General features: G+C 35.2%; 2 protein-coding genes across 3 annotated transcripts; one reads left to right on the plus strand and one right to left on the minus strand.

The window, feature by feature from the left end:
- Positions 1–1,999: 1,999 nt before the first annotated feature.
- LOC110410638 (DENN (AEX-3) domain-containing protein) lies at positions 2,000–12,476 on the minus strand. 2 transcript variants are annotated; one of them, XM_021420446.2, is made up of 19 exons: positions 11,815–12,476; positions 10,832–11,156; positions 10,343–10,531; positions 10,136–10,219; positions 9,803–9,862; positions 9,288–9,332; positions 8,445–8,644; positions 7,585–8,043; positions 7,023–7,149; positions 6,714–6,911; positions 6,522–6,611; positions 6,006–6,068; positions 5,566–5,640; positions 5,428–5,478; positions 4,775–4,852; positions 4,054–4,188; positions 3,410–3,517; positions 2,504–2,569; positions 2,000–2,296 (listed from the first exon to the last, which is right to left on the minus strand). In XM_021420446.2, exons 2-19 carry the CDS (start codon positions 11,138–11,140, stop codon positions 2,228–2,230), a joined length of 2,406 nt encoding a protein of 801 aa, XP_021276121.1. In that variant the 5' UTR covers positions 11,141–11,156; positions 11,815–12,476; the 3' UTR covers positions 2,000–2,227. The 2 variants fall into 2 exon arrangements, with proteins under 2 accessions (XP_021276121.1, XP_021276122.1); XM_021420447.1 differs by lacking the exon at positions 11,815–12,476 and having other exon boundaries at positions 10,343–10,538; positions 10,832–10,955.
- Positions 12,477–16,337: 3,861 nt separating this feature from the next.
- Positions 16,338–19,799, plus strand: OPR3 (oxophytodienoate-reductase 3). The gene is made up of 5 exons (XM_021420189.2): positions 16,338–16,604; positions 16,834–16,974; positions 17,728–17,858; positions 18,032–18,214; positions 18,991–19,799. Exons 1-5 carry the CDS (start codon positions 16,528–16,530, stop codon positions 19,647–19,649), a joined length of 1,191 nt encoding a protein of 396 aa, XP_021275864.1. The 5' UTR covers positions 16,338–16,527; the 3' UTR covers positions 19,650–19,799.
- Positions 19,800–20,076: the final 277 nt, after the last annotated feature.

Genomic DNA, 20,076 nt, shown 5'->3' on the forward strand with positions numbered 1-20,076 from the left:
TCTCCTATAACAGCTATGGTTCGTGTCCTAAAAAAGTGAAGTGGACATGACTGTTTGAACAGTTGCCAAATGATACTTCTCCCTGTAGTTTGGGACTATTGTATAGTTTTACTTTAAGGTCAGTGGAGAAATATTGAGCCTTCATCTGGGTGGAAAGGGCATTGCAGGAGTGAGATAGGGAAGAGAGTGTAGCACTCTTTATTTTGTTTGGTTGCATTTAATTCCCTGGCACTATTCTTGTATTATAAGCGTGGCAGGTGTTGTACAAAGTAGTGGACTCTTTGGCCCTGTTCCCGGACGCTGTCCCTATCCCCTGGCAGGTTCAAACACATGCAAAGCACCTTTTCTCTACAAAAAGAACCCCACTTCCCAGAACTGCCCAGCTCCCATTGCATTTCTTGAACAAATACCCTTTTCAAACTTCCCTAAGCATAGTCGGGTAGAGCCCACTTTCATTGCTTGGCATTGCTCCCAAAAGTAGTGACTAATGAATAACGAGAAATGTTTTTTTTTAATCCCTGGATCCTATGATTCAGTGAGCTAATGCAATATATATATATATAGATATTTATATATTCACTTTGACTGATGTTCCTGGAAGAAACATTGGCCACCAGTGTTTTTACCTTCAGGGCTCCAGTTGCACAACTCAAAATGTGGGTCATGGGATTAAACTCAAAACATACTACTCCAGAAACAGTTTGACAGCTTACAAATATTTATGGTCATTCCTGTCTTTAAAAATCCAGCAAGTTTATGACCCCTTGCATATATATGCCACTTTGCCAACAGTTTGCTTGTTTTCTCAGTCATTACCCTCTGCTCCCATAAAGCTTGACAAAGACTTCCAAGACTATTACTCAACAATCTAGATCACTATTCCTAATTAATTTCATAGTTCCAACTCCCTTCATCAATTAAACCCATGTTGCTTACACTCCCCTACTCTATCAAGTCAAGGAAACGAGAGCCACATGGTCTCCCGCAGGGCTATGCAAGGTAGCACAAGGTGGGTGTTTCCATTGGCTCAAGGCATATTTGAAGGCTAACAAAAACAGCTCATTTCCATCATTTTACTGGTCGATGACCCAACAGGATTTTGCTAGAACCTTCGACCGACGGTCCATGGACTATTAAAATTTAAACCCCAGCGAACACAATGTTGGTTTTGCTAAATGTTCAGTAAGAGGGAGCAAAGACCTTAATAAAGTTGCTTCTCTAGATTCGAGATGTGCTGTTTGCATTGAAAACTTCATCTACCTCTGGTAAAGCACTTAGATTCCAACTGAAGCTAATAAATATATATATATATATATATATTTGCTTTCAACCTTTCAGGAAGCACAAACAGAAAAAATGGAACATCACTAAATCCTCTTTGTTTTCATTTGTTTTTTCCCCCTCCCCAAGAGGGCAAACCAATACTAAAGTTTCATTCTGAGTACAGTTATGTACCACCCATAGCATTTCTCTCTTTCATCCCCTCTGCCTCCTTGGGTGTCACCAAGACTTGTTTGCCTTAAATTTGCCAAACGCAAATAGTGATGAAAAAAAAGAGACCCTTCAATTCTACTAACTTCAATTTCTTATCTAAAGTTTCTGCCATTTTATAATGCAAATTTTAAACCAACACACGCTATACTTACACTCTTATGTGCTTAAGAAATAATATTTCTCATGCCTGGTTACCCACCACACCAAGGTAGTCTTGTCCAGGAAATTTCATGCCATCAGTGCACCTAGCTTATTCATACTTCAAACAGCTTCGATGCGGGCCATATCACAGTGTATAATTAGAGCTAGTCTTTCTTTACCCTCATAGGCAATAAAGGCTTCTTTTCATTTTTCGTCTTTATATGGGCTGTTCACTAACGATACATAAGCCGAATTCCAAACACTCTGCTACTGCCTGATCAATGCCCATTCAGTATAAATATTTCATTTAATTATTGCTCTTTAAAATTTCTCGGTGCCAAGTAGAAAATGGCCACAGAGAAAATGAAGGGAAAAAGAAATAAATGCTTCATTTAATTATTACTCTTTAAAATTTCAGGGTGCCAAGTAGAAAATGGCCACAGAGAAAATGAAGGGAAGGAGAAATAAATGCTTTTACGAAGCTATAACATTTTCAACCCATATTGATAAAATATTTGGACATTATACATGGCTGAACTTACGTTCAAGTTACAAGACTACAATTCCAGGCCATCTTTGCATGGTTGTGGTCCTATTCCTTCTGGATAAATGAGAGAACAAGATCTGTATGTACAGAGAAGAGTTGTGTGTCCACAAACAGCTGGGATAAGAGAGGAAAACCGTGAGTATCTTTTCAGCTATTAGTAGTATAGCCTTTTTGAATTTAATATAAGCTTACCATTAACAATTAAATTAGAAAGTATTCTACTATTCCACAAAAATGAAACATAAAAAATGGAGGAAAAAATAATTATTCTCAAATCAAGACTGGTGGCAACTATCTACCCAAGGGAATTGAGAAGCTCACCTTCATAAATGGTCGATCACGACTAGGGAATGAATCAATGAAACTCTCTTTTAAAAGCAATGATACCTGCATGTAGAAGAAATTCAGGATTTTATCACTTGTTTTCTGAACAACACAAGGTTTCAGAACAGGACATACAAGTACTGTATTCTATACAACTCAATTTTCGATCTGCCTAAGCAATACTAAATTCTCACAAGGCTATCTATATACATATAGCATAAAACCATAATTACCTCTTTCAAACATAAATACTTAGAAACTTTCCTCAACCCAAGCATAGGGAAAACCCCATATTTTGTGTTCAAGACTAGATTGGAAAGGAACTACTTTTCTGCCAAGGCTTACCCACAAAGAACATTGTGAATAAAATGTTGAAATATAATAATCAATTAATATCGTATTTCCTTTTTGACATTTCACATAAAAACACCCATTGCACTGCATGGTGAAAATTCTTAAGAGACTTAAATGCCTCTACTTAAGCCATATCAGTCTTTTAACTGATCTTCTTCATGGAGGGTTATAATGTAATTAACTTCAATCCATACTCATGGTTAAATCATATACATCCTCCAGGCTCCAGGTGCACATTGATCAAATTGAAATAGTACTAATAGGTGACCAAGCTCTTAGTATGTTGGCAATTTCCATCCAACAAACCCAAGCATGGTTTTGACATCCTTATGACATATAGATCAGATATTCTTTTCACACAAACTTGTAACCCATATCTGGCAACAGCAATATTACGATAGAGAATTCTAATAATCCACATTGTAAATAATCTACCGATACAGTGTAAGACAAAAGCAGTATGACAGCATGGTAGATTTATTTGGCTACTAAAAGAACAACCAAACAAAGCTGCTTTGCTGAAATATTCTAATTCAAAATATCACAAACCTTATCATTGTTGGACTGTACATTTGTAATTGTGTGTGACCGCATGTTGGAGCAAAGAGAATCCAAGTATGATCTTAACACTGATAGAAAACCTTTGGCAGCTTCAATCTTAAAGCACATAGAAACAAGAATTAGCAAACCACTGAAATGACAGCAGCACTTCATTAGATGACCTTGAACAAACCATTAAAACATATCAAATAAGATCATATGGAGACATAGTCAAATAATAAACTTCAAAATATGAGTTTATTATCAAAATGAAAACTATCTGCAAGTGCAAGAAACAAAATATGAAAGATTAGCCATCTTTATGAGATAATCCATAATGACGCTGCTGTGCACATTGAAAGCGGTGTCATACTACAATCTCACCAGTCAAGTTCAGTAGTATGCTGTCAGGAAAAAATTAAAGTCATCTACATCTACAATTCTACAATTATTCAGTGCCAATCATGAACGTTGTGGGGGGTCCACCTGAACTTTATATGGAGCGCACATGGACCACACCCATGAATGTCTGAGATGGCATAATTGTATACAATTCATTTAAGGTAAAGTTAACTCATCAGGAAAATGTCTTTTGGGTTTAATGGTTGCATAGAAAATGCAAAACTGAAATAGTGATCAGGCAAAAAGCATACCTGCACATCTGTACACTCATATACTGGTCTTTTCCTCCCCAGATAACTTTCCCCAACAAGCTTTGCATGATAAGGACTTAAGCATGCAAACAACTCTCTATGTTGTGGCAGTTGTGGTATTGTCGATGCCTTTACCTATAACATAATGCAATGAGAAAGTTACAGCAGAAAATAAGGCTCAAACCTTCAACTAAAATATGTCTCAAAAATGAACATCCTCTTTAAATGCTCAGTGCAACTAGGTAATAGAAACATAATATGCAAACTTGTAAGCATTAAAATGATGCAAAGTAAAAGCAAGCAAATTTTGTGAATTCGCACTTCTATTTGCTAAGGAAGACAGCAGGCTTTTAGACCTCCAGATTAAATTTGAAAACAATGTAATTAACTTCATTTTGTTAAACTGAGAAAAATGAAACAGATCTATCAGAAATTTCATATGATTAGATAGTATAATACAAACGGACATAAACCATTGGTTTCTCCACCGAAACAATAATTTCACAAGCACACCACCCGATAGGAAAAATAAATAAAAAAGAGAGGGAGAGAGAGAATAGCATACTAATCAAACTAAAAAACCTTGCAATCAAACAAACATTTAAATCTCAGCATTAGAAACAAAAATAATGTAATAGTCATTTTCTCATAAAAAAAAAAAGAGGGTGTGCATGCATCTAATAAGTTACAATGCAATGTAAACATATGAGAAGATGCAAACCTGGTTCTTATTAGCATCAACCAGAATGACATTGGCTAACTTCGACTGTACTTCACTTGTTTTATTCTTTACACCAACCTACAAATGAGTGAAATTTTATTAAGTCAGTACAACGTCAGAGTTCAGGAAATCAACTAACCAAAAAAACACATGATGATAATATGTGAAGAGTACATTAAAATCTATATTCCATCACAATGATGTTGAATTTTAATGCGCCATAGTACATTGAAAACATATTTACAAGAAGATAAATTCTTCAGACAGAACATATTACTTTCTACATGATAACTAGAAAGAAAACTTAGTAAGAGTCCTTTTTTGTAGACATACTATAGAACCAAGCCTTTTCCTGGTATATGAATTCAGCTACATGGGTTATGTAGCACCATTGTGCTCTACTTGATACTATATCCTCATAAGCTCAAAAAAAACAAGATCCTTTTTGACAGTTTCCCTCATCTTCGGTCTTCCCTCACCCTATTCCTTTTGACATGAGTATCATCCACTAAGAATATATAGTCTCATTTGTACCAATAAACGAATTATGACTTAAGATTTCCATTCCAAGTAAATAACTCAGGCATGCAACATTGAGCATTTTTGCAAAAGAAATAAAAGAAATTGATCAGGCCTCGGTTTTGAAAACTTACTATGTAAGGAACAGGTGCATCTAAAAAGTCCAGCATATCGTCTGGTAAAACCTGGAAATTTATGAAAGCAAGAACTGAAATTATGAACAGTTTGAAAATCAATTTAGAAGTTCTGAAGAGATAATTAAGAGATGATACCGGCATCAAGAGGCTTTGCCATTGATACGGACGGATTAGAGGGACAATGGACAAAACTGTAGCAGATAAGATTCCCTGTAAACAATTTCAAATCTAATTTAAATGCAGAAGTTCTATTCTTCTAACTATCAACTAGTGAAGAAAAAAACACAAGACATAATCCATATAATTCAAAGAATTGAGATGAGGTCTCCTAATTATACACATATAAGATCCACATTTGTGCTCCTAAATATGCAGGCTGCAAGAATCTAATTATAAAACATTCCAGGCTAATGAATGCAACCAGCCCTTGGGGCCATGAAAGGAGGTACACTAGGTTTGAAGTTCGGACTGCATAAATGCAATACATTCCTCATGTTTCAACCAAAAGATTGGTAGTTGAAGCATAGCCAACCACTAAAAGACCACCAACAATTAAGATGATACATAACACATACCAAATTCGAACAAACAACCACAATCTGTTTCTCCAACAATGCTCCAGCAAAGATGGTTAACACCTGCAGGGTACAAGAAAAATCAATTCTGCTAACTTCTCAAAAATCCATACAAGACCAAGCAAATTTAAATCACTAATCCCCGTCACAACTAGAGGAACAATTAACTCACACAAAGTAAAGCAGATTAATGGCGTTTGGTGATTAAGTCACGATAACAAATAGAACAATATTAGAAACATCAGCATTAAGCAATTAATATCATAGTTGCACTTCAAAGATTAATGAACAGCAACAGCTGAGAATTACTAATGCAGCATCACCACTGGACATATTGGCCCATTTGGAAAAGTGCAAAAACAAATTTATTTCACTAGAAATTCACAACACTAAAGCCCAAGAGAAAATTTTACATGACATTCAAAAAGCCAACATCACATCAACAACACTGAATTAAAAGGAAAACCTAAAACAACATGTTGTGCTTCCGCGAATAAAATATGGACATATGATTACATGTTCAAGACGCAGAGATCCACACATGCATGCAACAGCCCATGTTGATAAAGCAGTTGCTTCCTCTTCTGCCAACAAGGCAGTGTGTGCCTGATAAAAGCAGACAATAGTGAGATGTAATTCACTCACCAAGTCCAAAATAAGAGATACAACAAAGTTACTTCATCCTATGAAATTAATAATCATGGTTACCTCAGCAAATTCAAGACTCGTACTGCAAGATCTCAAGTCAATGGTTGAGCCAGCAATATGCAAAACTTTTTCATCAGGTCTATGATATTCCAGCGGATGAAGGTGCTCCAAAGGATGAAACCTAAGCGTTGATCCCCTTGCAGGGCAAGGTATCTGATAATACTCACATAGTATCTGCAATGATCCATGATTGTTTGCCTGGAAATTGGCAGGAATCAAATTTTCTAACATATACCGCAAAACAAGTGACGCATGCCATAAGGGTAAAGCTAAAAGCTTAAATCAACTTAAAACAAGACATATTCAGACCTTAGCCCATTCAAGGATATCAAGGTGATCACTGGAATCTTCCTGGCCAGAGATAGATGCCTCTTCTGTTTCTGTATCATCAACGTCACTCCTCAAATTCCTGTCTTCGCAAGGAGAACCTTGAAAACTGCATAGAAACATATAAATATCATAGTTTCATCAGACAGTAATTGACGAAGTCACTTCAACCTGGGAAAACATGTGTACATTAACATGTAAATACATGTGCGTTTGAGAAATTGGACACAGAGAGACGAGATGGGAAAATTTCCACTTAAATGATCACTGAAACACAAATGCACACCATATTAAAATTTGAAATCATATGCAGGTTACATGGTATACTCATGCACATAATTGCAGATGTAGAAAACAACCGATAGCATGAAGTTGCCATTTTCTGAATTATTAAAAAAATGACCCAAAGAAGGACTCCAATACATAAAAGAAACAAAAGCATACTTCAGCAAAACAATACAAAATTGATTCAAATTGATTCACCGTATAAGCATCCATAAATGTGTAACCAACTAAACAAATGGGAGCATTGCAAACATTGAACCTGCAAGACGATTCAGAGCTTTCATACTGATAATAGCGCAGTAGAGGGAGAACCGCATTTGGCAAACGTCTTTCTGCTGCTTGCTTATTTGTTGTGAAATCATCATCTTCAGTATCACAATCTTCAGGATTTGTGCCACTAAATTCTTTTTTGCTTGCAAACGTATCAGTTTCCAGATCAATGGGAACAACAGGATCATGATTAACAGCTTTATTTGCGTCCAAATCCCTCTCAAGCATTTGATGCTCCAAGCTATTCCCATCATCTCTACCTCCAGGTTTAGAATCTCCTGAACTTGACTCAGAGGTTTCAATCGTTGTGTCCTGTATGTCCTCTAGAGCTCCTTGATCTGTCGATACATCATCTACGTTTGCTTCATTGCTATAACTCTCTGACATTTCTAAATCTATATCACCAATACTTTTTGTTAACCGTTCCAACCTTTCTTCATCAAATATGCTGCATGATAATTTTAAGGGGAAAAAAGTCACGATAACCACTGAGATGAGCTAAAACCATATTGTTAGCATCAAATCCTAAAAATTTCAGTCCAATTAATTTTATCAAGTGTAACCCATCAATGCATATATTGACCAGTATATTTTAAGCAAATAAAAGATCCAAAAGCGTAAGACCAAATCAAGCTTCTTCTTTTTTTATAATTGGAGGAGGGTGGATTCAAACCCTGCTCTTTAAGCAGGGGGATAATGCACCAAACAACGAGCCAAACGCTTGGGTGCAAATCAAGCAAATCAAGCTATAGTTTGCCCTTAACAATAATAATAGTAAGCTATGCTGAGAAAGAGATTTGTGAGCGGCCTCATCATTATGTGTTGCATCTAAAAAGTGAAAAAACACACCTATTCAACACACCAAAGTGCAACTCAAAGAATGGAAGCCTCGAAAGAATGCAATAACATCTGCGAGTGGTCATCACATGACGACTCAGAGATGGGTAGGCAGGTTGTCTATCTGAAATCAAGGCAAGCAATCCAGAGGGCTTTTGTACTATTTCTTCAACTAACACACAGCATCCATACAAAGTGGAATCATCAGCAACCTAGAGGGAAAAAAAGAACAAAACAAGTCATCAAAAAATTTAAAAATAGAAAGAAAGCCACCATAATTTACAATGCCATGACGAAAGAAAATTAGAACTGAAGTAGCAAAATCAACAGCAAATTAAACTTCTTATAGTCAGTTAAAGATATGAGAGAAAAATAAAATTCAAATCATCCATAAATATGTAAATGATAGAGCTACAGGCATTGTCTTGCAAACTTTAAGATCAAGTACAATGTATGGCTGACACATGAAGTACAAATTGATAACAGCCATTAAAAAATGCTAGCAAATCAAAAACAAAAAACTAAATTGAAATCTTTTAGAACAAAATAGAAACCAGAACAGCAAGGATTTTGGGATCTGAAAAAGACCAGACCAAGTCAGTTCACCAAAATTCCAGAATAGACTAGCCTCCGTTACTAGCTGGCTAGAGCATGAATACTCAAAAAGGCTTCTCATTAGTTTCACTTCACAGTAACTATCTCCACAGTCATAAAATTTTAAAATGGCGATCACCATTCAACATATCAAACTTTGATCACATAGGTAATCGGCAACACAACTGAAAACAGAAAACATAATGGGAAAAAAAGGAGTTCAGCAAGAAAGAACCAAATAACATAATATTTCAAAGGTACCTGTAACCGAAACACAAATGACAGGTCACTTTGTTTTAGGTGTTCCTGCAAGACAAGGATTGTGAAGAAAAAATTAGCATTTGACAAGACATAACCTTTCATTATGCAACTACACATGTACATTTTTGTGCCTATATAAGTACTCCTGCATTAAAATTTATAACATAACCAGATGCAGAGGCTGGAAGTAGCTAATATAGTGTACGGAGACAAGCAATTGCAACCTGACCTAGCCTCAAAAAATTTGTCAGTGTCATATATGACCCCACTATGGTATCAGTATGGGAAAAAGGAAGTTCTTTACATTGTCGATCACCTGTTATGACCTAGTGATAAAAATGCAAAATATGCAGTTTGAAGAAGATTCGGGTTAAAATACATCTACAACTCAATTAGACAACTAATTTTTAAAGTGACACTCCAAAACAAGGAACATTGAGAAGGTACAAGCAAACAACCCCAGATACTCTTTTATCAAGCGGAAGAGCATTAGCATTACATTTTAGCATAAATACCTGTGACAGAAGAATTTCATTCAGCTCACTCATTGAAGGAGTTTTCTCAACAGCATGAACCTAAAATAACACAAACTGAATTTCAGAAATAGCAGCTTACAGTGCAGATCTGTTTTGCAAATACATGTTTACACAAGATAGGAACAGATTAAATTGAAAAATCTCTCAACTGGGTGTTCAGATTACAGCATGACTTAAAATCTCCTTAGTGTTCATTTTTTAGTGTTCATATTTCACTCTCAACTAAGCACTACTCACAGCAAAGTTATTAACATAGATCAGCAGGACCATTAAAATCAAATTTTATATATAAGAAGGAAGCACATAGCCAACCTCTATGCCTCCAGGGAAGCAAAATGAAAGAAGATCTTTGTATTTAAGTGGCAGCTGCTTTTCTGGGGGATAAACAAATAAGACCTGAAAGTATAGGAAAGGCAATCAATATCCAGAGCCATAAGAAGAAACCCACCACCCCCCCCCCCCTCCTCTTTTTTTCCTTTCATTTACAGATAAGTTACTCATTTGAGAGAGAACACCTACCTGGGGTTCAAGGTTAGGTTCCACACGAGAATTATTCTGATAACTAAGAGCATTTCGCAATTTTCCAGAACCTTCAAACCTTCTGGTCACATATTGCCTTTGAAGTGCGTGAATATCACAATTAGGAGGAAGTCCGACAACAACCATGCTCTCGAAAAGCCTCGATGGTTCTTTCAAAGATCTATGATCCTGCACACTTAACAACAAATTGTTATGAAAACACTTTGAAAATTTTGGTTATCAGTTAAATATAATTACAATTCATAATGAGGTTTATCAGACGTCATATTGGCCTCGAAAATATATATTGAGTGACAATTAAACAAGCAACCACTTCACACTTTGAGAGTACTAAATGCTGCACTATAAGACTTATTGAAACAAAGAAAAATGACAGCTACATTAAAAAGAGTTATAATCCTTCAGCAGACACTTGCTGATCTTTGTAGCATTAACAAGAACATGTACACTTGAATTTAAGTACCATACCAAGTACTGCAACTGAAAGCTTGCCCATTGACGCTTTTGGCTAGTCAGAACTTCTGGATTGTAAGTTCCGCTTCTCACTTCAGGGGGTTGCGAGAAGCCTTTTAACACTCTTGAAACATGACGCTGTAGCTTCTGAAATTGGCTACCACCATTTTCATCTTTTGATGAATATACAGCCGAGGGTCGGGGAGACCGAACAGCAGTCGCAGCTGCAGCAGCAGCAGCAACTGCTCTTGCAACATCCTCAGTGGTCTGCATGAAAAACGATGCACTCCATCCAGGGCTACCAGAATCTTCAGTCTTAGACATCCTTAAAGCTTCTCAACTGTTAAAATACACAAAATAAACCAAGAATAAACATAACCAACTAGCGAAAAATTCAAATTTTCATTAAATTTGACCAAATTTACTAGCTTGATCAATTTCGCCTTTCAGGTGGACAAAATTGAAAACCCTTTTCGCAACAATCCATAATAGATCATCTAAAGATCGATTGGTTATCTAATCAACAAAAACAAGTTCAAGAAATTACTAAAATTAAACTTTTCACTCACACAAGTTTTAGTTATTAAAAGTCTATCTGAGTTGAAAAAAAAAATCATCCAGTTACTTCCCTTCTATTTAAAAAAAATCAGTTACAACTTACAACAAGCTTGAGAAAAAAGAAAAAAGTTAGAAAACAGGAAATAAATAAAAAACTACAAATTTCTTCTAATAAAGGATGGTTCTCCAAAGTAATTCGCACATAGTTTTGCAGATATTCGTGCAATTCAATCATAAAAAAAAAAATCACCAATCTGAAAAACAGAAACTTTGAATCCACAAAGGTCAGAGATTAAAAGGAAAGGAAAAAAACAAAATAAAAAAAAAAAAGAGTTTTTGAGGTAAACATGGGGATTGAAAATTAATCTCCAGAAAGGAATCAAACACAAAATCGAGAAAAAAAAAACCCAAAAATATAGAAAAAAAAATTTCAAACTTACCTTCAAAGAACAATATGGAGCCGCTACAAAGCGAACTATTCTTTTGGGCTTTTAACTTCAGCAAGGAAAAAAAAAAGAAGCAAAGACAGAAAACAGAGAGGGATTTAAGCGGCCGCCATATTAAGAAAAAAAGCTCTCGGTTTAAGGTGAATAAAAAAAGCTTCGGATTTTTTCTCTTGTTTTGGAGAAAGCAAAGCCCCGAAGGAAAGAAATCAAAGAGACGACTATTATCGTTTTAAATTAATTTATTCTGCTAATTAATGAAGGTCTTTCAGAACACAAGAGAAAAAAAAAGGGGGTTTTCTTTTTCCTCGTATGCGTCGTCGAAGATAGAAAGCTGCAAACAAAAAGGAAAAATACAACGTAAGGGGACGGTCAGTTTTTCCCTTCTCCTGTTCTTGTTGTCGTGCTGTTGTGTCCCATGTGTACACCGCTTAAGACTTGGGAGAGAGAGAGCTTATTACACAGATGAAACTATGGAAAATTAATTAAACCGGGAATAAGGTTTTGTCTGGTAATGATTGATTTAATTAAAGCATCCAATGCCCCACTTAAAATCTTTTTATTTTAATTTTTTTATTTACCAATCTTGTCCTAAATCTAATCTTAATCTATAAACAACAAGCATTAGCTTAATTAATTAAGCATTATTTTTAATTCTTTTTCTTAGAAACGGTAATTATTTTATCTGATTCTCACGGCGCGCAATGCGCCACTCGGATTGGCCATGGGTAGTGGGGGAAGGGGAGAGTTCTTATGTAGGATCATTCAGATCATATGTTATTTAATTTTGATATGGCTTGAATATTGACACTTGGCCATTGACCACGTGTGTGGACAGGATCCTTGACATACACCCTTTTGGTGTAGAGATTATGAAAAGCCATTTTCAAATTAAAAGTGCTTCAACAAATTAAGACCAATTTCTTGTTCAATAGAGAATTTCTTTAAATCTCCCCATTTTCAAACATCTTTTTTCTCAACAATTTGGTATCACCATAACTTTAGTATAAAGTAAAGGTTTCTAAGTATTTTTCTTTAATTTGAATAAATCAAGTGTTAAACATTATTAAATAGATTGACAATTTATTGTAATTTACTGAAATATAATGATATAATATTTAAAAAAATTTAAATAATTTTTTATCTTTTATTATATTAATCAAATTTTTATATTTTATTTTAAATTAAATAAATAATTAAAATTAATTATTATTAATTAAATATTATTTATTATTTTATATCATATTACATTTGTTTGACATACTAATATGTCATAATATATAATATCACGTAACATTTTCATTGTCTACGATGGTGTCACGTGAATATAAAATGATAAATAATATTTTAATTAATAATAATTTATAAATTGATAATAATAAAAAAACTTAAAATAAAAGTATATAATTTTAATTAAAAATAATAAAAGAATAATTTTTTTAAAATATATTAAAAAAATTTCAAGTATTATGTCAAATATAATTATAGATATATATGATATTATTATTGAAAAAATTAATAAAAATAGAAATAACGAATTATTTGTCTAGGTTTTGTCATTATGAACATAAATAATAATGCTTTGTTCATACTATAAGATATCAATGGCGAGACCTTGCATTATTTCTTTTTTTTTTTATGCTGGAATCTTAAGAATTAAAAGATTGCATTTATAAGGAGTACATCTATTTATATTGGCGTGGAAAAGGCTTGATTGCTTGATAAGTTAGGGGACCAAACAGGCTCATTGCCTGGTCAACTGATGTAAGATAGGTTAAAAGTGAGGAAAATTAGGCTTTTAAATTGAAGGGTGGCGTGGGGAAGTAGGCAAATAATTAACAGGCATGATTAGGGTTGCCGAGAGTGTTTCCCTTCTTTTGGCTATTTTCACCTTTTTTTTTAATTTTATTCATATGAGTCTGCTAAGGTGGGGACCGCAGACAAGTCATCGATGAAGCCCACTTTTGTGCATGATTGCATCAGACAGGAAGAGTTGATGTGGGGTACCACATGGTGCCACTTTCGCATTCGACCCTTCACTCTTTTGATAGGCATTGGCCTTGTTTGGTAAGTAGTGAAGTTTTCCCATGTTCTCCACTGCATGGGATTTCTTACCTTAGGAAGCAAATGCACGTGCTTATCCTCACTTTGTTGGTCTGAAATCTCACCTGGCACGTACTAAAAGGGAAACATCCATAGCCTTCTTCTTGGGGATAATGGTCGCTATTTAATCCGGAAAGAAAATAAATCAATAGAGCCACCCAAAAACGTAAATTAATTGAGGTTTCCTTCCATTTAATCATTAATTTTATCTGCTAAATTCTTAACCATTTATATTAGTATCGATACTACAGAATAACATTTAAAAAGAAGAGATGATTGGACAAATAAGTCTGTGGTTTTTTAGTAATAATAACAATAAGAAAACACAACTGGGGCTAGGCAGCTACTGACCAGTATTACTCCAGAAACTCAAAAAAAAAAAAAAAACACGTGAGATTTTGCGTCAAGGAGGAAGAATATCAGAATCTGGAAGCCCCTAAGTTGAAATTTTGACCGAGTAAGGCTTTGGGAGCCAACAAAAAACACAGAGATAAAAAATTGCCCAAAGTTCTGATTTGGACGGCGTAATCGATTGTACTTTCTTACTTGCTGACTTGGGCTCTCTCTATATCTAAACCCATTTGTGCAAGGAGAAAACGATGTGGTTGAATTTTTTGACGGCCATGGAAAGTCGTCCTGCTATTTATGAAACCCAGTCTTTTGTTTTTAATTAATTGAAAGTGCAAGTCGGATCTTGAATTTAAGTGAACCTTTGTTAGGTTTCAGGTGGAAAGACGAAGGAAGAAGGGTTGAATGATGGGTTGATGGAGTCCCAACCCCACTCATAGAAGTTCCATACCAGCAGACAAACATGAAAAAATATCCAGTGTAATCAAGAATCCAAGTGTGTTGAATCACTTGATAGGAAATCAACGCGTTTTTTGCAATCATTACCACCCCTCAGCTGTTAAAAAGGGCATCTAACGATTTTCGTCCAACTGCAAACTTAGGCCCACTCGGTTAGCATTCTTGGTCCAGTAATGCCGGGCTTCAATTCTCAGCACTAGCCCAGTGCCACGGGCACAAGTCTCGACTCCCCAACCGTAGTTTCACTTTTTTTAGTTTAGCTTGGCTAAAACAGTAAAATGATTTGGTACGCGAATTTTAGTCGGATATTTATTCCTATTAATGTGATTTTGGGTAATTATAAATATATAAAAAAATTTAAAATTATTGTAAATGTCATGATTTTGAATATTTACAAATTCATCTACACTCTTAATACCTTAATCAAACAGTTCAAATTATGATTTTGTTATGACTTAATAAAAGAATATGTGTGATTTCTCTTGATTGTTAAAATTATAAAACTTGTCAAAATAATGTAAGTGATTTCATGGTTGATATTTTACTTAATATTTATTTATTATATTTTGTTTGAATTTTAAAAGTAAGTTGTTGACATTGAGCTTATTTGTTAATTGATAAGTTTATTTACTTTTTTTATTACATGTTTTAATATTTGATTGAACTTAATCAAATTGAATTTTCAAATCAAAATCAGATATTCACTTATCAAACGGGTGTAGATTATTAACATATATCTTAATTGATTTAGATTAAATTATGAATAATTAAAATATATTTTAAATGGTTTCGGTCAAGTAAGGAGTCCAAACTAAAATTTTCAAACTTCAAACTCAATAATTTCAACTAACTAATGAGCCCGAACTCAAAATCCAAACTATTTCGATGAAAAATTTTAAAACAGACATACAATATAAATAATCACACATTAGATATTTAATAGTGTTGGAATCATTGTTTCACTTGATCCAATCTCTTGAGTAAAAGAAAGAACCTAACCTAAACCAAAAGGAAAGTTTCATATAGTTTTTAAATATTATAAAACATAAGTATGCAAAAAAAGATGAATTGCATATATTAATTTAATCTTGAACTAAATATCATTTTATATGACCATGACCGAAATCATTTAATAGAATAATTTAAAGAGTTGGTTAAATTAATTGTCTGTCTTATAGGGATAAGATTGTATGATCATGTCGAAAAGGGAGAGGATAGGATGATGTAGGATGATTTTATATGGATTTAAATTATGTAAAAAAAAATGAAATAAGCATATTAGTGTGAATCCGTCCTACACATCAAAATAATAACAGTTTCCTTATACTGCCTTGCTTTCATAAATAAAATAAAACAATTATGAAGGCAGCGTGACACCCGCCAACAAGGCAAGAGCCAATCGCCAACGTCGTGAACAGTCAACGCGAACTCAGCTTAAAAAATTGTATTACTTTCTACTCTGAAAGCGTGGCTGTTGAAACCAACACGTGAAGCCCATGTCGAAAAGAGCAGCCACCATTAGCAAGCCGACCACTTTCACTGACACCGTCGATCTCCCCAGTCAAAACCGCACATACCGAAAAGTATCACTCATCCGACGGTAAAATGTTCAGCCTTAAATGCGCCTCAGCACCATCGAATCATATCCCCTACCGTCCAATGTCCTAGGCTCCCAGCACATGTTCATATTTCCTCCGTCTACCTTTTCTATATACTTTGTAAGTTTGGGCTTTCCTTTCTAATTTGAGTATACACCATCAATAATTTCATCGTCAGATCAAGTTCGTAGACAAAGAAACAATGGCGGAGACTCAATCTCAAGGAGCCCCTACACTCTTCTCTCCTTACAAGATGGGCAAGCTCGATCTTTCTCACAGGTTCGTCTACTGTCCAACTTTGACTCGTTTTTGGATCAAATTCCGTGATCCCGGGGGATGTTAGATCCTTGTCTGTAGGGAGCTATCGTTTCAGACATATTTCGGCCACTATCTCCTAGGATTCTGTAAAAGCCGAGAGAAATACGGAAGGCTAATTTTGAGAATATCAAATCATTTTTCTAAAATTTAAGAGGAAATTTGAGGGGTTGTGGGTTGTGTCTGATGGCAGGGTGGTGCTGGCGCCCATGACGAGATGCAGGGCGTTGAATGGAATTCCGAGACCGGCGCTCGCTGAATACTATACGCAGAGGTCGACTCCTGGCGGTTTTCTCATCACCGAAGGGACGTTGGTCTCCAACACTGGAGCAGGGTAATTTCGTAACTCCATCTTGATAATGAAAGCTCATACGAGTCACTCGCGCTATTCAAGCAGTAGTGGCCTTAGGGCCCATGTCCCCAACTTAGTGCTTTTAAGGCCCCAACTAAGGCTTCTGTTTGGACCTGATCCACATAGTGGTTTAAACTAAAAGTTTAATCAAGGCATTTGTTAGTACAGTACTTCCGTTTTTTTTTGGTCTCAAGACTTTTTGTTTATTGTTATTGTTCAATTAGTAGTAATATTTGTTTCTATTACAGTAATAATGATTGTTTATAAATTCAGTTTTCTCAAATGAATTGGAATCGATTGTCTTAGTATTGTATTGTTTAGAGGCGCAATATTTTCTTAAATCATGGACAAATGTAATCATTTAGTATCTGAAGTAATGGCACCCTTGTTAGTCAATTTTTGTTTTTTCATATTAACGGGATAATGGTCCTAAAAAGTTGCCTGAAAATATCTTGGTTTGTACAATTTAAGGTACAAATTTAAACTCAGTTTTAATATAAGAATTTACCAATATAATTTCATATCAGAATTGATTTAGTTATCAATTTCTCCATATATGGCTTCTATCTCTTATATCATATTGAATCATCCAGATATATCTTACTACTGTCCTGAAGTCCCTATTATGATGCTTTTGTCACATTTATTTTATGGTTTTCACTTTTAGCTCTATATGTATGTTTAAGAGCATTTCTTTTAACTATACGATTACATGATGTTGCAATGTTGAAGCAGGTTTCCACATGTTCCTGGGATCTACAATGAAGAACAGGTGGAGGCATGGAAAAATATTGTGGATGCTGTTCATGCCAAAGGAAGCTTCATTTTCTGTCAACTGTGGCACGTTGGTCGTGCATCTCATTCAGGTAACTTCCCCAATCTCTTGGTACCCATTTTCAGTTCAATCAGCATAATTCCGTTCATTCATTTTACTACATAGTGGAATTATATTAACTGTTATTCACAATGCATTTTACCTTTTTTTAGGTGTTGAGAATTAATTGACAAGTTTTATTTGGTTGTTTGACTAATGAAATAGTGTACCAACCTGATGGAGCGGCACCTATATCATCAACGAGCAAGCCCATTTCTAAAAGGTGGAGAATTCTTATGCCAAATGGGAGCTATGGCATATACCCAAAACCTCGATCCCTGGAAATCCCTGAAATACAAGAGGTTGTAGAGCATTACCGCAGGGCAGCCTTGAATGCCATTCGTGCAGGTTAGATTAAATGTTAAATCTTCTCTTTTTTATTGGCATGTGTCCTGAAGCAGTTTGCATTTCAGTTTTCAGGTTTGATGGAGGCCTCTAAACAAAGTTATTGTTTTATTCTTAAATGGCAAGCTGATTTAAAAAAAGATATAGTTGCCTTTTATTTTTATAAAAAAAGATGGCATCTACTTTATTAAAATTTAACTGGAAGTGCATGGAACCATGATTACTTTCCATAGGTAGGGATTCTTATGCTATTTGGTAAAATGGGAATACATTGAGCAACAATGATTATGTCTCCTTTGTAGTGGCTAAACATACTCAGCATGCTCATGATGCTGCATTTCATTGTCACACTAGCTAAAACAGTTACTCTGATATATGAACTTGACTTCTGGCTATGGTCCCGCACTTGGCACAAAGACATGGTGTTCGGCCTTGCCATGTATTAGTTGGTGCTGATCAATATCTTGAAAAACCATGGTATAGAACTTGAAATTTTAACTTTGTTTCCTTCACATTGTAGCCAGGACTATTTTTCATTCGCCATAGAAGAATTTTCTTCTGAATGAAATTCTGAGCTATATTTAGGACTGGGATAGAATTGATGTTTTAATTAGCATATAAACTATCATCGTCCATCGGAGGTTAATATGAGCTATTTATTACCTTGTCCAGTTCACTTTCATATTTTGGAGACAAAATGTATAATTAATTATTTATCCTTATCACTAACATTCCTATATCATCACCTTAAAGCTTATTAAAATCATTGAATCTTGAAGGTTTTAACGGAATTGAGATTCATGGAGCACATGGCTATCTCATTGATCAATTCTTAAAGGATGGGATTAATGATCGTACAGATGAGTATGGTGGATCATTGGCAAACCGCTGCAAATTCTTAATGCAAATTGTTCAAGCAGTAGCTGTAGCGATTGGTGCTGATAGAGTTGCTGTCAGAATTTCACCTGCAATTGATCACCTTGATGCAACAGACTCCAATCCACTCAACCTAGGCTTGGCAGTGATTGAGAGGCTTAACCAGCTTCAGCTACGGCTGGGGTCAAAACTAGCTTACCTTCATGTGACTCAGCCTCGTTACCATGCTTATGGGCAAACAGAATCAGGCCAACATGGTAGTGAAGATGAGGAAGCACATTTAATGAGGACTTTGAAGAGGGGTTATCAGGGAACTTTCATGTGTAGTGGTGGATTTACTAGGGAGCTGGGAATGCAAGCTGTGGCTGAGGGTGATGCAGATCTGGTATCCTATGGCCGTCTGTTCATCTCAAACCCAGACCTAGTCTTGAGGTTGAAGGTTAATGCGCCACTAAGTAGGTACATTAGGAAGACATTTTATACTCTGGATCCTGTTGTTGGATACACAGACTATCCCTTCCTGAGTGCAGAGAAAGGCACCCAATTTCAGTCACGTCTTTGATGTGCAATCAGTATTGTAGTTTAATATCCAATATTCGGCATGAAAGTTGATTGAGTGAATATATTAGGTTAAGATTATGTCTGAAGATAAGAATGTTGTTATGAAACCTGTGCTTCTTTATACATAAATTAAATTTCTGATTTAGCTGCAGCTATATAGGCACATATTCCTTGTCTAACCCGTTACCTGTGGCAGATCCTTAGCTACCATATTTTAGCTTAGTTTGACCTTTGACATAGAGAAGCTCTAGATGAAGCTTAAAAAATGGGTGACAACTACCTGCTATGTTAACATGGAAGGAGCAAATGAGAAATAAACAGGTTTCTTGTTGCACTGTGAAGTTTATAAATTGCTCTATAGCAAAAAAGAAGTCCAAATGTGGCTCCATGTCCAACTAGTTTAAGATCCTCATTGAACAGGGCAAAAG

This window comes from Theobroma umbraticum, unplaced genomic scaffold (genome assembly GCF_002168275.2).
Source record: "Theobroma umbraticum cultivar Fairchild unplaced genomic scaffold, ASM216827v3 scaffold_56.0, whole genome shotgun sequence".
Classification (NCBI taxonomy): domain Eukaryota; kingdom Viridiplantae; phylum Streptophyta; class Magnoliopsida; order Malvales; family Malvaceae; genus Theobroma; species Theobroma umbraticum.

Excerpts from the sequence above, each read along its gene's own strand:
- LOC110410638 (XM_021420446.2), bottom strand. The coding sequence starts at position 11,140 with ATGTCTAAGACTGAAGATTCTGGTAGCCCTGGATGGAGTGCATCGTTT. Across the intron at positions 9,333-9,802 it reads ATGAAATTCTTCTGTCACAG|GAACACCTAAAACAAAGTGA; the intron begins GTATTTATGCTA and ends CTTGTCTTGCAG. Across the intron at positions 6,912-7,022 it reads ATATCCTTGAATGGGCTAAG|GCAAACAATCATGGATCATT; the intron begins GTCTGAATATGT and ends GCCAATTTCCAG.
- OPR3 (XM_021420189.2), top strand. The coding sequence starts at position 16,528 with ATGGCGGAGACTCAATCTCAAGGAGCCCCTACACTCTTCTCTCCTTAC. Across the intron at positions 16,975-17,727 it reads GTCTCCAACACTGGAGCAGG|GTTTCCACATGTTCCTGGGA; the intron begins GTAATTTCGTAA and ends ATGTTGAAGCAG. Across the intron at positions 17,859-18,031 it reads TGGTCGTGCATCTCATTCAG|TGTACCAACCTGATGGAGCG; the intron begins GTAACTTCCCCA and ends CTAATGAAATAG.